This window comes from Saccopteryx leptura, chromosome 1 (genome assembly GCF_036850995.1).
Source record: "Saccopteryx leptura isolate mSacLep1 chromosome 1, mSacLep1_pri_phased_curated, whole genome shotgun sequence".
Lineage (NCBI taxonomy): Eukaryota > Metazoa > Chordata > Mammalia > Chiroptera > Emballonuridae > Saccopteryx > Saccopteryx leptura.
This window is the reverse complement of record NC_089503.1, coordinates 279,112,787-279,128,079: the sequence shown is the minus strand read 5'-3', so window position 1 is coordinate 279,128,079 and position 15,293 is coordinate 279,112,787. Positions and strand designations below refer to the sequence as shown.

Genomic DNA, 15,293 nt, shown 5'->3' with positions numbered 1-15,293 from the left:
GATTCCATTAAAAAAAAACTATTAAAACTAATCTACAAATTCAGTAAAGTTGCAGGATACCAAAGCAGTATCAAATATAAAAATCATTTGTGTTTCTATACACTAATAATAAACTATCAGAAAGAGAAATTAAGAAAATAATCCCATTTACAATTGCATAAAAATAATAAAATACCTACAAATATATTAACCATGGCAGTAAAAGACCCATACAACTGAAACTATAAAACACGATAAAAAAGTGAACAAGACACAAATAAATAAAAGTATACACTGTACTCATGGATCAAAGACTTAATATTGTTAAAATGGCAATACTACCCTAAGCAATCTACAGAGAAAATGCAATCAAATTCCAATGACATTTTTCACAAAACATAGTACTAAAATTTATTTGGAACTACAAAAACTTAACCAAAGCAATCTTGAGAAAAGCAAAGTTGGCGGTATCACGTCTAGACTTGAAACTATACTATAAAACTATAATAGCCAATACAGTATGTTACAACTGTGAAGTAGTCTGGTTAAGATATCAAGGCCCTTATCTGAAAGGACAATATATGTACTGCCTAAGGCATTTAAATCAAAATTTTAAAAATTATTTGTGCCCCATTTCTGAAGGTGAAAATTGTCTTCAGGCCACTAGTTGACTACTCCCAGGGAAGTGTAAGAAAAGGTGAAGACAGATCAGAACCAAAGGGAGGCCCTGGCCAGCTGGCTCATTGGTAGAGCACTGGCCTGGCATGTGGATATCCCAAGTTCAATTCCCAGTCAGGGCACACAAAAGTGCCCATCTCCCTTCTCTACCCATCCCCCTCTCACTTCTCTCTTCTCCTTTCCTCCTGTAGCCATGGCCTGATTAGAGCAAGCTGGCCCCAGGCACTGAGGATGACTCCATGGTCTCTGCCTCAGGCACTAAAAAATAGCTCAGGCTCCAACACAGCAACACCCCAGATAAGCAGAGCACTGCCCCCTAGTGGGCATGCCAGGTGGATCCTGGTCAGGGCACATGCAGAAGTCTGTCTGTGATTCCCCTCCTCTCACTAAAATAAAATAAAATAAATAAAATAAAATAAATAAAATAAAATAAAATAAAAAGAACCAAAGGGAACAATATTTAAGAAGGTGGCAAAGGAAGATGAATGAAGGTGAGAATGGTAAAGAACAGAATTTCAAAAAGCTACATCATAGTAACCAAAGGAGGAAAAAGTGGCAAGGTGAGAGATGAACAGTGTAAAATGCTATAGAAGTTAAGAGGAAAGAAAATGAAGATAAGACCACTGAATTTAGCCAGAGAAAATTTGGGTCATTCATGACCTCCTAGTAGGGTGGTAGAGTTCAAGGAAGTGTGATTCAATAAACTCAAGGACCCAGGGGTCCATATGTGTAAAAGCAAGTTCAGATGAAAAAGAGGTCAAAATCATAGAGCAGCACTTTCTAGGATTTTTTGTTGCAGTGAACAAGCCTAAGTAACCTGTTTCAGGCTATGACTGTAAGATTAGATTAGAGGAGTAAAGAAAAGGGCTACTAAAATATCCCATAGGACTTCATCACTGAGGAGTTAACTAGGTATAGGGCCTAAAGTGGATGCTAAGGACACTCAGAATGACAGCTAAAGAAGACAGCTTTGAAGCAGATGCAAATTCCTCAACAGATGTGAAGGAGAACCTAGAGGTCAGTCAATCTTTATGGCTAAAGGTGGAAGAGTATATCTGCTAACAGCATACACTTCAAAGGATAAAGGCCATTAGGCTAAACACTACCTTGGACAGAGTAAAAACATTAAAGATTTTGCCATTTGGCTCTCTTTATATTAAGGCAAGATAAAAGGAGAAATAACTACCTAAGAAGATAATTTTAATGGAAGCAGGAATTTTCCACCATGTAAAACTGAGTAAGAAAACAGTCCCCAGCCTCAAGTTTTCCAGTTACAAATACATACCAGGTCTGAAGTCATGACCCCAGTGACTACAGCAGTGCACCTCATCCACAGCTATGCGGGTCAGGCGCTTTGCTTCATGGGCTTTCTCTAGTCTTGACATAAACATTTTGCTTTTTGCAATTTTCTCTGGAGTCACATAAATTAGCTTTAGCTTGGAGTTTTTATTTACCATTTCAGCATGAACCCATTTCACATGCTCCTATTAAAATGGAAAACAGACGCAATGACAGCAGAACTAAGCTAGCAGACTGCAAGTCTAAGTGGTAAATGAAGATTTTACTTAAATGAATGTCAAGATACTCCAATATGCATTTACTCTATGAAGGCATAATTCTAAATTATTCATAATAAATGCCAAACTGTGAGCTAAGTACAATAACTTATATGATATGTTTTAATTTTAACATATTCATAATCACTATATATCTCTGTGAAAAAAATTTATTCATTAGCTAATTTAATGATGATATCAAATCTATTCAATCTCTTTATTAAGGTTTTATAAAGTATCTTATTTATTGCCTGATCAGGCGGTGACACAGCAGACAGAGCTTCGGCCTGGTATGCAGAGGACCCAGGTTCGAAACCCCAAGGTCCCTGGCTTGAGCACCAGCTCTTCTGGTTTGAACGCGGGCTCACCAGCTTGAACGTGGGGTCGCCGGCTTGAGCATGGGATTATAGACATGAACAATCCTATGGTCACTGGCTTGAGTAAGGGGTCACTGGCTCAGCTGGGGTTCCCCGGTCAAAGCAGATATGAGAAAGCAATCAATGAACAACTAAGGTGCCACAACAAAGAATTAATACTTCTCATTTCTCTCTCTCTAAAAAAAAAAATAATCTTATTTATTGAATTAAGATTTTATAATATGAAATACATTATTTATATATTACAAATAACAAAAGTAAATCTTAAGTGGTAACAGCTTTTAAGTTCTTTGTGCTCTATTTTTACATAATTTTTTGCATAGTAGATGTCATATTTTTAGTTCTCACCAAAAGAAATGTAAAGAAATAATGGTGAAGTGATAAAAAGAGAAAGTCTCATCCCAAAAAGCGGTTTAACTCCTTGAGCAAACTGCAAATTTAGTTAAGAAACAGCCAAAATATATTAAACATTTCAACTGGTCCTCTATATCCCAGAAGTCTTAAGACAGCAAACATAAGACTCTCCTCAGAAATGGGCCAACAAAAACAAAAAAAACTAGAACTCTGGCAGAATAAGTGGAAAGGCAAGGTTAAAAAAAAGTGTATTAACATCCTATGAACTACTAGTGAAAGCAATCAGAAAATTCAACTTATCCTTTTTCTCCCTAATTTTTCAAGTGATATCGCATGAACTTGTAATTAGGAACTCTGCACCTAACTACTTTCTAGATATATTATTACTCTCTTTTACAGTTTAAAGGACAAACAGTATTAGAAGGCAATGTTCTCCACAGATTCATTCTGTTGAACGAGAAACATTATAATGACACAAAAGTTTAAATGCAACAAAAATATATGGAAAAAACAAAGCACCTTTGGCTTTTTGGAGAAATGGCTGATTCTAGGTCTAGAAGGAAACATACAAAATGAGCCTGGAGTGTTTTATGAAAGAAAAAAGTAAAAAGCTATGAGTGAAGGAAAAAGATTCACAAGCCATTTAAATAGACTCCCACTGCCCAAAGATGGGGCTATTTCAGCATTAATAAAGAATAATAATAACTATAAATTAAAATACAATAAATATGTTAAATACACACACAAACACACTTGGGGAAAACAGATCTCATTAACTACCTTTCAGAGAATGCTGGAAACCATCACTTACTAAAAACAGTAAAGAAAAGAATTTTCGGTCTTCAAGAAGTTAATAAGGAAAAAGATTTTTATAAAAAAAATGTTTAGCTAATATATAAAGGAGTGAAAAAATTAGAAATCATCATTCTGTAACCCCCTAATTAAATAGCAGCTCTAAGATAAGAAATAATGATCAAAACTGTTAGACAAAAAGCTGATAGATAAATTGATACAGCACAGGCAGACATCAACTGAAACTACTGGTCAAGTTTAACATCACAAAAAAAAATAACCAGGTATTATGTAACTCCTGAGTGATGCCATGTGAAATAGACTCTTGGGGAAAAAAGTCCAAATCTAAATTCAATCAAAGTTTTAGATCTAACTAAAAGGAACAAGTTAAACAACATCACAAGGCTACAATCAGGAAAATCTAGAATGTAGAAAACTACGGGAAAAGAACTTGGTTTCTTCAACAAATAATTTGACAAGAAACAAAAAAGACATAAGGGGAACCTGTGGCTATATCAACCAATTAAAACATAATTCATGAATCTTATCTGGACCGTGAATTATTTTAAAGAAACTAAGATTTGATTGGACAGAGAAATCTGAGTATTTTTATTTAATGATTTTTAAGGCATTTATTTAAAATACTAAAGAAGTTACAAGTAAAATAATATGTCTGGGATTGGTTTCAAATAAATAAACCAAGAAGAAGAAAGTAGGAAAAACTGGCGGTGAAAAGATGAAGAAAGACTGGCCATGTGTTGATAAGCATTAAAGGTGGTAATAAGTACATAAATTTTTATACTACTCTCTTCTTTTGAAAATTTCAATAATATGCTTTCTAAAACAGAATAACTAAGAAATGTTTTATTCTGCAGATGAAGATAAGAGGGTCTATTCTCAGAAGAAATTCCACAGGGGTAGGAAATCCTGTTAATCATTTTTTTATATTTAATTATATCGCACAATTTAAAACTCTTGCTTACTATTTTATAATGGGTAATAAAAACAGGTAACATGCAAACATTTTGTGTACAGTACCAGACAGTAACTGTTATGTTTGTGAACCATATGGTCTCTACCACAATTATTCAACTATGCCATTACAGTACGCTAAGTCAAAGACAACATGTAAATGAATAAGTGTGGCTATGTTCCAATAAAAATTTATGGACACTGAAATCTTAATTTCATATAATTTTTACACTTCACAAAATATTATTTCATTAATTTAACCATTTAAAAGTATAATCTTAACACATAAACCATACAAACTAGCAGTGAGGTACAAATGGCCCATGAACAGCACAACTCCTGATAAACAGTAATCAATTTTAATTTTATAAGCAACTCAATTGTAGCAAAGGCTCCTATTTCAGTGAAGAGTTAAAACTTAAAAAAAAAGAAAGCCACAGAGGCATACCTTAGAACTAGAAGCATTTAACATGGTAGCTGAAATTTCTAATTGTTTTAAAACCATTAATTGATCTTCCATAAGAGAGATCAAAGGGAAAATCACAAGTGTAAAACCTGAAAGAAAAAAAAATTGTGCTTTAAATTATATACCACCACCAGAACGAATTTTAACCAATCACCTTCTTTACCATAACTTGTGGACACCACCCATCAATTCAGACTAATTTTCAATGCAACTTTAGCAATATACTCTCTACTTCTTATCCTCATTAATAAAGGAGGAAGATATAAATGTGATCCTAAACCAAATAAGCAAATACTAGATTAAATAGATCTCTTCCCCTTTTCAGTCCTATAGAAATAAAGATAGACATTATCATTTTGAACTTTTAATTCAGTATCATCTTTAGCAATCAGTATTGGTAATCTCAGTAAAATAATATAAATCAGGAAAAATACATCCACTTACATCAGGGAAAAGTTATTCCAAAGCTAAGAAAGAAAAGAAAGAGAGGACGGAGGGAGGGAGGGAGGAGGGAGAGAGGGAGGGAGGGAGGGAGGGAGGAAGGAAGGAAGGAGAGAGAGAAAGAAAAACAAAGAAAGAAAAGAGAAAGAAAGAGAGAGAGAGAGAGAGAGAGAAAGAAAGAAAGAAAGAAAGAAAGAAAGAAAGAAAGAAAGAAAGAAAGAAAGAGAAAGAAAGACAGACAAACCATAGCTATCTGTGTAATTGAAAATGCTACATGAGTATTCATCCATTTACTGCACCAGATTAATTTATTCTGAGTAGAAATCAGTGAACAGTTATTGACTAAATAAAGTTCTGGTATATATTCCCTTTCTCTTGTAACTGAAACTGTTGACAGCTGTAAGAGCTATTCTACCTTGTTAAACACATATGACCTCATGGTTATCTAGTTTGTTCCTTACAATAACCCCGGGAAGAAGGCAGATCCATTTAGCTATTTTTTAAAAGACTTAAAAGTATATTAAAAGAAATAACATTTCTTCAATTTGAAGTCAGTCTTTATTACTACCTACCATCTGAACATAATGCTGGTAACTGGTAGCATAAGCTCTTTCCACCTCCTGTAGGCATAACAAGAAATACATCTTTTCCAGACATTGTTACATTAATAGTTTCAAGCTGAAGCAGTCTGAACTTCTCCAGTTTAAAGATATTTTGTAGAACATCTTTAACTTTCTCAGACCATGGAAAATCTAGAAAGAGAAAAATAGTCTAAATATAGTATGTTAGATAACTTAGGGTTATAAATTATATACATGTGCACAGCTGCTTTTACAACAGAGAAGAATCAGATAAATATAATATGTAAGCCTTTTAACACTATAAACAATTTAACTTCCCTAAGTTTCGAGATTAGTTTAACTCACTAAACTAAAGCAAAAGCAAATATAATGATATACCATAAGAAATAGTACATCAGAAAAAATCGAACCATTTGCCAACTGAGAATTAAACCTACACAGGTACTTGTTCAGATATCTAAAAAAGAGTCTGAATGTCAACGAAGGAATTCAAAGTATCATAAAAAACTCAAATATCACAAAGTTAACAATTATATAGAACGTTTGGTATAAATATCTTGTTTAGAAGTGAATCACTAGAAAATAAGGCCTAAAAAAGCACTGCAATGCCTTCCTGCTAGAGTTACAGTATATTTCCTTCCTATTTTTTGTTTTAGTTGTTCACCAGTTTAGTTTTCAATTACAGTTGACATTCAATATTATATTTGTTGCAAATATAGAAAATAATGGGTATACAACATAATCAACAGTTTAAATGCTATAGAAACATTTACCTGAAACCTATGTACTCTTATTGATCAATGTCACCCTGTTGAATTTAATTTTCTATATAAAATTAAAAAGTATATATATAACGGAGTGGTGAGACATTTATATAACTTAGGAAGTGACCCCGTAAGTCTAGCACCCGCCTGGCTATGTACATAGTTATTACAACATTGACTCTATTCCCTAAACTGTACTCTACACCCCCATAACCAATCATGCTTCTTAATCCCTTCACCTTTTCCACCTATTCTCCCAACCCCTCTCCCATCTGACAACCATCAGTTTGTTTGCATTTAGGAGTCTGTGTTTTATTTACTTATTTTTTTAGATTCTGCACACAAGTGAAATATATATATTTGTCTTTCTCTGTCTTCCATTATAATTAAAGATACATGTGGTGCTTGGTAGCATCTTAAATCAAAAAAAGATTTGTTCACTATAACAGGAAAATAAACTAGACTTTGGCAAGTTTGAATCTTTTTTTTGATCATTTAATTTTGTCTAGTGAAAATTTAGTTAAAATAAATCTTATTTTTCCAAGCATTAATATTGTTCACATTAATGTTAAACATATTTGAAAAATTCATAAAATCTATATAAAAACACCTAAATTCAAAAACACTACAGAACATGGGTAAAGAATGATCTGCTTATAAGTTACCTGTGCCACTTAAGGAATGGCAAGTTGCACCTATAAGCCTTCTAGAAAGCACAGACCCAGACAAAATGATTTGACTACAGAATAAAAAAATAAAAAGAAAAAACTAGGAAAGAAAAAAAAGTACACCTTCTTTATTCCAAGAGGCAGGTGAAGAATCACATTCATTGCTTGCCCCAGCATCAGAATCCTCCAAGCACTGCTTTATTCTGTTTGTTAGGATGTTTTTCTTCTGAGTGAGCTCCTGTTGCCTTTCCAGAAGTTCCTGAATTTGAATGTCTACTGCATGTAGCTCGTTGTTCACAGAATCCAATTCCTCAGTTAGAGCTATGAGGGAGATAAAAAGATACAATGACTAGACAATTACAATTTTAGGTTTCCCTACTGATTTTTGGATATTCCTCACCATCTAAATCACAGACAAACTTAGAAAAGTTCTGCAAAGTGGTTAAGAACATTTGTTTTGGAGTCACACAGACCTGACTCAAATTTCATGTCTTCCTTTTACCTGCTGAGTGACATCGGGCAAGGTATTGAACTGAGCCTCAATCTTCCCATCTGTAAAAAGGGGATAACACCCAGTTTTCATAGCACTATTGTAAAGAATTAAGTGAGATAAGATATTGAAAAAAAAAGATATTGAAGGTTCTTGACATAGTACCTGGTACACAGATAATACTGGGGAACAAAATGTTTGTTGCATCCACAAAAACACTTGTTCTTAGCTAATTCGAGTGTGCTGATCTCATATCTGACATTAGTTTTTCTCTGTAAGCTACAGTTTTTTTTGCAATTCAAGATTTTAGGTTTTCATCTTATTGTAAAAATTTTCAACATTTAGTTTAACATAATTAAGTAGAATGTCTTCTTGGGCATCATCTTTGTGAAAATATAGTAATTTATATAATAAATACACTAATACACTAAAAGATATGATTGCATCAGAATTTGTCTACAATTTTGAAATAGAACATATTAAAACAATCTTAAAATTTGCGCAAAACTTATTTAAATTCTGTTCAGGCAAAAATTTACATTTGTAGTTCTTGCGTTTGTGAACTTGTTGAGGACAATCTCATTTGATGCTCCAGCAGTAGTCCGATCATCACTAACAGCTCCAAGATTTTCAGGAAACTTATAAAGGTGACTGTTCAGGAAGTGAATCTTAATGCTCATGTTACATCCAATGTCGTGGAAAGCCAACAGCATCCTTTGAACCATAAGTTCAAAGTTGTTTGCTTTTTTGTTGCCAAGGAAGTTCTTTGTAACTGCCACAAAAGACTGCCATGCTGCTTTCTCCTCCTTATTCATCTTCCTGGCAAATTCTTTGTCACTTATGAGGGTTAGAATTTGAGGTCCATCTAATAACACCTGCTTTTATCTTCTCGAAAGACAAGGCAGGAAAAGCAGAAATAATATGTTGAAAGCATTCACTTTCTCTATTCAAAGCCTGAACAAACTGTTTCATTAAGCCAAGTCTGATGTGAAGTGGGAAAAATGATCCTATCTCTCGATTAACTACAGGTTCATTCTCAATATTTTGCATCCCTACTTCCAGAGCTCCACGTTTTGGCCACTCTTTCTGTGTCCAGTGTTTCTCCCGAGCTCAGTTGTCCCACAAACACAGAAAGCAAGGATACTTCATGAAATCTCTCTTGTTGTCCTTGCAGGAAATTTACCATTTTAAGATCCACACAAATGATCCAGGGATGCTCCTCATACTTCAGAAAGTCAAGGACAATTTTTATGTCATTATAATCTTCTCGCAGATGAGTTGAATAACTAATTGGAACCGCTGAAAATAGGCAATATATGCAGGTGTCACACATGACGAAATATTGTGTGGATGTTGAAATGTATAACAGCCACATATATAACAGAAGGTGTCAGGACTATTCTTACATTTATGCCTACTCGAAGAAGCCATGTTTCAATCTTAAAGTAAGAGGGTGTTTATCAGATAATAATTTTTTATATTTGAAAACAACCACAATTATGTATAAGTGATGTTTGTAAAACATTAATTGCCTCGTGGTTATGTTCAATCCAAGAGTCATTGCCCTTTAACTCCAATTTAAAAACCAATGCATGCCATTAACTGTAACAAAAAGAAATTAAAATTGCATAAAAACTAGAGCATGCACCCAAAAAATGGATTTCAGATTTGGAATCAGTGATGCAGAAATATATAGAAACAGTTCTAAAACCTCATGCAACAGAAAATGAAAAAAAAATTGTTCCCCAGTGGAATAAGCATTTAATAAGTTTTAATAGCTATTTTAATTATGTTGTAGGGCCACGGTCCAACAATCTCCAAAATCAAGTAAAGTAACCCAACTTTGAAGCAAAAGGAAGCTATTTAAAAGTAATCCTCTAACTTCTTAGCTATCCTTTCACCAAAAACACATTTGTGCTCACATGGTGATATAGGTTCAACGATTATAAACAACTAGATGATGTAACAAGTAAAAAAAGAGATCAAGTCTGCTATTGGAATTGGCATTACAACTCTACCATGATTAATTTATAAAGAAGCTTTAATTTATGATTCTAATCAAAGTCAAAGTTAGGTTCCTTTTGATACCACATCAATGGAAGCTGTAAAAATTTTAAAGAGTCCTTAGTGCTTTCCAAAACGTCTGCCTGCATTACTCAGTGTCTACTTTTAATGCCTTTTCATGAGATAAAAATCTTATGGTTATGATTTAAAATACATGTTATGGTGACTTTTTATTGTACCAACTGTCAGAATTCCCTTCCCTGCATGATTCTAGGTTTGGACTGGTCATCAGTGAAATCTACATGAGATTTGGAAGGTAGAAATAACAGCAGGCAGATTTACATTCAGATGGTTGGCATAAGGTCAAATGCTGCTGCAGCTCACTCATGGCGCCATGGATCTTCTGGCTCACCTTGCGGGCATGGTGCAGAAGCCAGTTCCTCCAGCCCCTGATGAATCTCCCAGGGGCAGTAGCTTGGCCCACAGCATCTCTGAATTCTTGACCAACTTCCTGTGGCAGGTATACCAGCTTTTCAGCAGGGCACCAGCATCCTGGAAGTCAGAGCCTTGTAGGCAATGACACCAACATGAGTCCCAGTGAGAAACAGGTGGGTTCCACATTGTCCTTGTGGGTTTCAGCTGATCCTTACCAACCCACATTGCACATCCATCTTTCCATCCCTAATGCTGGCACAACTGACTTCAGTACCAGCAGTGGACTGTTTAACCAGCTCCAGTGATCATATAGGGACTAATCTCAATAGTAAATCCCTTATCTGATTGAAACATAACCAACACCCAGTGCTGTTCCAGATGAACAGAAACTTAAGGGTGGGTCTCTGGATTGCTTGTGGCCTCTTGCAATGAGGTCTCTGGTATGATTAAAAATACTACTGGCCTTTGTTTGCAGTGATAAAATGGACAATGGTATTCTATGACGTGCAGTAGACAAAGTTATTTAAATTATAATCTATAGACACCAGTACTTAAGTATCTAGAGCAGGGGGTCCCCAAACTTTTTACACAGGGGGCCAGTTCACTGTCCCTCAGACCGTTGGAGGGCCGCCACATACAGTGCTCCTCTCACTGACCACCAATGAAAGAGGTGCCCCTGTAGGAGTGCGGCGAGGGCCGGATAAATGGCCTCAGGGGGTCGCATGCGGCCTGTGAGCGGTAGTTTGGGGACGCCTGATCTAGAGATATGTTCACATTTGGGTGGCCAGGTATTTCCTGTCACAGAATATTTTGGTCAAAATAATGGGACTGATCGGTTGCTTTGAAGTATGCTGGAAAACCTGAGGAGAAATGCAGGATCTTTGTAAAGAAACCTCAAAGTTGCTACAACTGTCCTAAAAGAAATGTTACCTCCTGTAGCTATAAGGTCACAATAACTGAATACCAACCCTAAGTCTAAAACCTGCAGATGGCTGCAATACAGTGCAAATTGAATTCCCAACTTTGCGGGGACTCATATTAAACTCAAAACATTGATTAGGAAAGAGTGACACTACAATAAGAATGGGAACATCTGGGCAGACTCCAATGAAGCCACTGCATTCCACGGAGTCTCTTTTGCATGTGGTCGCCTTTCTCAAACAGCCTCCTCCTTCCTGAAATACCTATAAATGATCTTCCCTGCGGTAGTTGTTTTGCAAGGTATTGCTAATCCTACTAAGCATCTTCCCCCACCACCTCTCTGTGCTGCAAGACCCTGAAAGCTCTAGAGTACATACAAAAGTGAGACCCGTGAGAAGACACAAAACTCACCAAATGAACTGCATTTGCCAATATATATCACCAGCAACCTAGGGGATAACATATAGGAAGATATCCTAAGGGTACTAAATCAGGGTGGACAGAATAGAATATTGAATGGAACTAAATTTAATGGTAGGGACTCAATGAAAAATTCTGGATTTAGTGTACTAAAATAGTGTCCAGGAGTAGCTCTAACAGCTTATTTAGTTGGTTGCCAGAAACCAGGCCCCAAAGATGAGTATCAGAAAGTTTGATGGAATAACACAAGTGGAGATCCCAATGAAGTTGAAGGGCTAGTACTTGGTTATACTATACAGGAGGGTATCCAGAGGCTTGGGGAGAAGGCAGTGCTAGAGTGGATTATCAAGTAAATTGATTATCCACTTTCTTGCTGTACTCCAGAAGATCCAGAGGCCATTCCTTCACCAAGGCTGGGAGAAATACATTTATGAGGGGAGCCCCAGCATCCCTGAAGAGCTCCAGGTGGCTCTTATCTGTAAGTCAGGAATGACAGTGGGAAGTTCTGCCTTTTAACTAGACTACCTGAATCAGTGGGAATGATGGATTCTAAGATACAGGACTAAATGGTGACAATTCATGACCAAAGAAAAGGTAGATATGGTTGCCACTGTGGGCAACAGAGCAGAAGCAGTAATAGTCTGACTCACAGACTATTGTGAGTTGATCATGATGTTGCTGATGAAAATAAATTATTTGATTTGTATAGGTAGAATATAAAGCCCTGATTCTTATAAACATAAGTTTGATGAATCACCACAACAGAGTCACCATGCTTCAACCAATTCCCAGAAATGAGCCAATTTATAAACCCAGAGTCCCCCTAAATAAAGTGGATGCTGGGCCATTTGAGCAAGGACCCTACTACACAGCTAAAAATATTTGTAGTAAATCTTTTCACTAGTCTCCTCAAGAGAAACGTATCAAGGCAACTGTATATTTGGGAAAGAAAAATAACTTCTCAGAAATTATTGAGCATTGGCAGTAAGAAACAGGAACTGAAATACTTATAAGAATCTATAAGAATTTCTTCCTTATTTGGTATTTGTAAATAAACCAAATCTGGGCTTTTCATTTTGGTGATGTTTTCTAAATTTTTTTGTCCCTTCTACTATTCCTCTAACATCTAAAATGAAATGTGTTAATATTAGCCAAATTCATATCTCACGATTTAGGCTATTATCAAGAAGGATGTGATTAAGCAAAAAGAGAAATAAGCATCATGGAGAGGTAAATAGAATTTGTGCCCTCTTTTGGAGAGATCAGTGTGTACTTGGTTTGATATACGATAGTTGAGATTAGGCAGAAGCATGATTTTGCTGTTTCCTTTATTTGGAGCAGCATGCAACTCCATGGGAGGTACACCAGCTCTCTGACATGTCTCCTACATCATCCAAACTGAAAGATTTGCAGCAAGGAGACTAATACAAGTTCTAGGAAGAAAGAGAAGTTCATCTTCACAGGTAGCAGCTTTTGCATTCTCCACCAAATCTTCTTTTCCGGACAGCTGGTTCTGCCAACTTCAGACCCAGTGCCAGACACATGGGAAATATACATAAAGAGCTTAACCATTTCCCATATTCACATTAGGTTTAATCTCTATAGTAAATCCCTTCTATCACTCATAGTGCCTGTACTTCTCTGATGAAACTCTACCTGACAGAGATGTTAATGTCAACCCATGTACAAAGTCATATTGTATATTAGACAAAATCCTGAGTGCCTAAAAATATAAAAAAGTACAACTGGCTGTAATAAGTTGGGTATTTTAATGATTTTGTTCAAAATTATGTCATCTCTAATGCTGGCATGTACTATATAAAATGAGATTGAAAAGTCTAGTATATGATTTCAATAATTCATAATGAAGGGGAACTACAAGTGCACAGGGCTTAGTACAGCAACTCTATCACAAGAGCACACTGATTTGAGTGGGGCTCGCACTCCAGTGTTCTAAGTTTGTAGCTGATGCCTGGGATGTGTCATTTTTCAGAAACAGCACATTTTCTAGCAATATCACAAACTGAAGTTAACACTGAAAAAAAGAAGTTATCTGCCACCCTGGAAGCCATCAGATTCAAAGTAACAAACTAAAACTATCTGAAGGCAATTTCAAACAGGCACTTCAAACAGAATTCAACAAACAGGTAGAATAGAAGACATACATGTATTTGAAAAGGGTACAATATTATGAAAGCAATTATTTGAAATAAGCATTTCTTAAATAAAATTGATCTATTTCATTGTTTAGCTATTTTTAAGCCATATCGTACTAAGGAAATTGGTCTTATTAAGTAAAATAACATAAGCAACCCAAAAATAATCACACTGAATTAAACTAAAATTCAGTAATATCTCTTAATCCCTCATTTTAATCTCTAAGTAAAGACTGCTTGGGTTAGCACTTAGTATAACTTAAATTCTTACTGTTTATTATTAACTCACAGAGTATAGTATGAGAATAAGTCATGAGTCAAAATCAAAACCTATGTCATTATTTTTTCATGTTTGCATTTAAATAAATTATAAAGGTGTGTGGGGTGATCCCATATTTAAGACAGCCATTTCTTTAACATTTGAAAAAAACCTAATCTTGTCACCTACTGTTGGAGCTAGTATGTAGTAAAGACCTTATTGACTATACCCTACAATAGACTGAACAATAACCATAGTAAAAGTTCCTCACCCCTGCCATCCACTTCTTAACTGAACAGATAGCAAGATCTCACTAATAAGCACAGTAATCTAGTCACCTTTACAGGACCAAATAATGGATAGACATACCAATCAAAGTACCAAGACTAGATGCCTGAGAAAGGTAGAATGGATGTTTTTCTTTTATATTTTAAAAACATTTTAAATAACTCCATTTATAGGAATGTATCTGAAAGAATAACCAGAGAAGCATACAAAGATCTCAATTCAAGATGTTCAAGGAAGCATTTATTTGTTTTAAAAATCAAAACAGTATAAAAGTTCACTATAAGGTTAAGTAACATTTAATGTCACTTCAAAACAAGAAAATATAGTGCAGGTATATTTATAAAATAGAATTTACTTAATATGTCTGTATTCTACATTTACATTATGTTTTTTTAATCACATTACATAACAATATGTACACACTGTAAAACACATTTTAATAAATTAAATATTATAATACTAATCTGGACAGTAAGATTAGAATGATTTACAGCTCCTACTTTATAAATGTTTTTCTATCAAAAAACATTCTCCTTGGAACCTTTATGCATAGCTGGAGCGAATATAAAATGGTGCACTATTGAAAACAATATGGCAGTTACTCAAAACCTTCAGCATCTGATCCAGCCATTCCATTTCTAGGTATGAAAGCAAGGGCTCAGAGATTTGTACAGCATTATTCACAATGAGCC

At 35.1% G+C, this 15,293-nt stretch overlaps 1 protein-coding gene across 1 annotated transcript in view; it reads right to left on the bottom strand.

Annotated features, from left to right (window-relative positions):
* Positions 1-15,293, bottom strand: part of RECQL (RecQ like helicase) — a 45,355-nt gene that overhangs the window by 20,188 nt on the left and 9,874 nt on the right. The window contains exons 3-6 of the mRNA XM_066354732.1: positions 7,752-7,949; positions 6,188-6,367; positions 5,157-5,263; positions 1,943-2,141 (exon numbers count right to left, since the gene is read on the bottom strand). Of these exons, the coding sequence (XP_066210829.1) occupies positions 1,943-2,141; positions 5,157-5,263; positions 6,188-6,367; positions 7,752-7,949 (684 nt within the window). The remainder of the gene's footprint in view (positions 1-1,942; positions 2,142-5,156; positions 5,264-6,187; positions 6,368-7,751; positions 7,950-15,293) is intronic.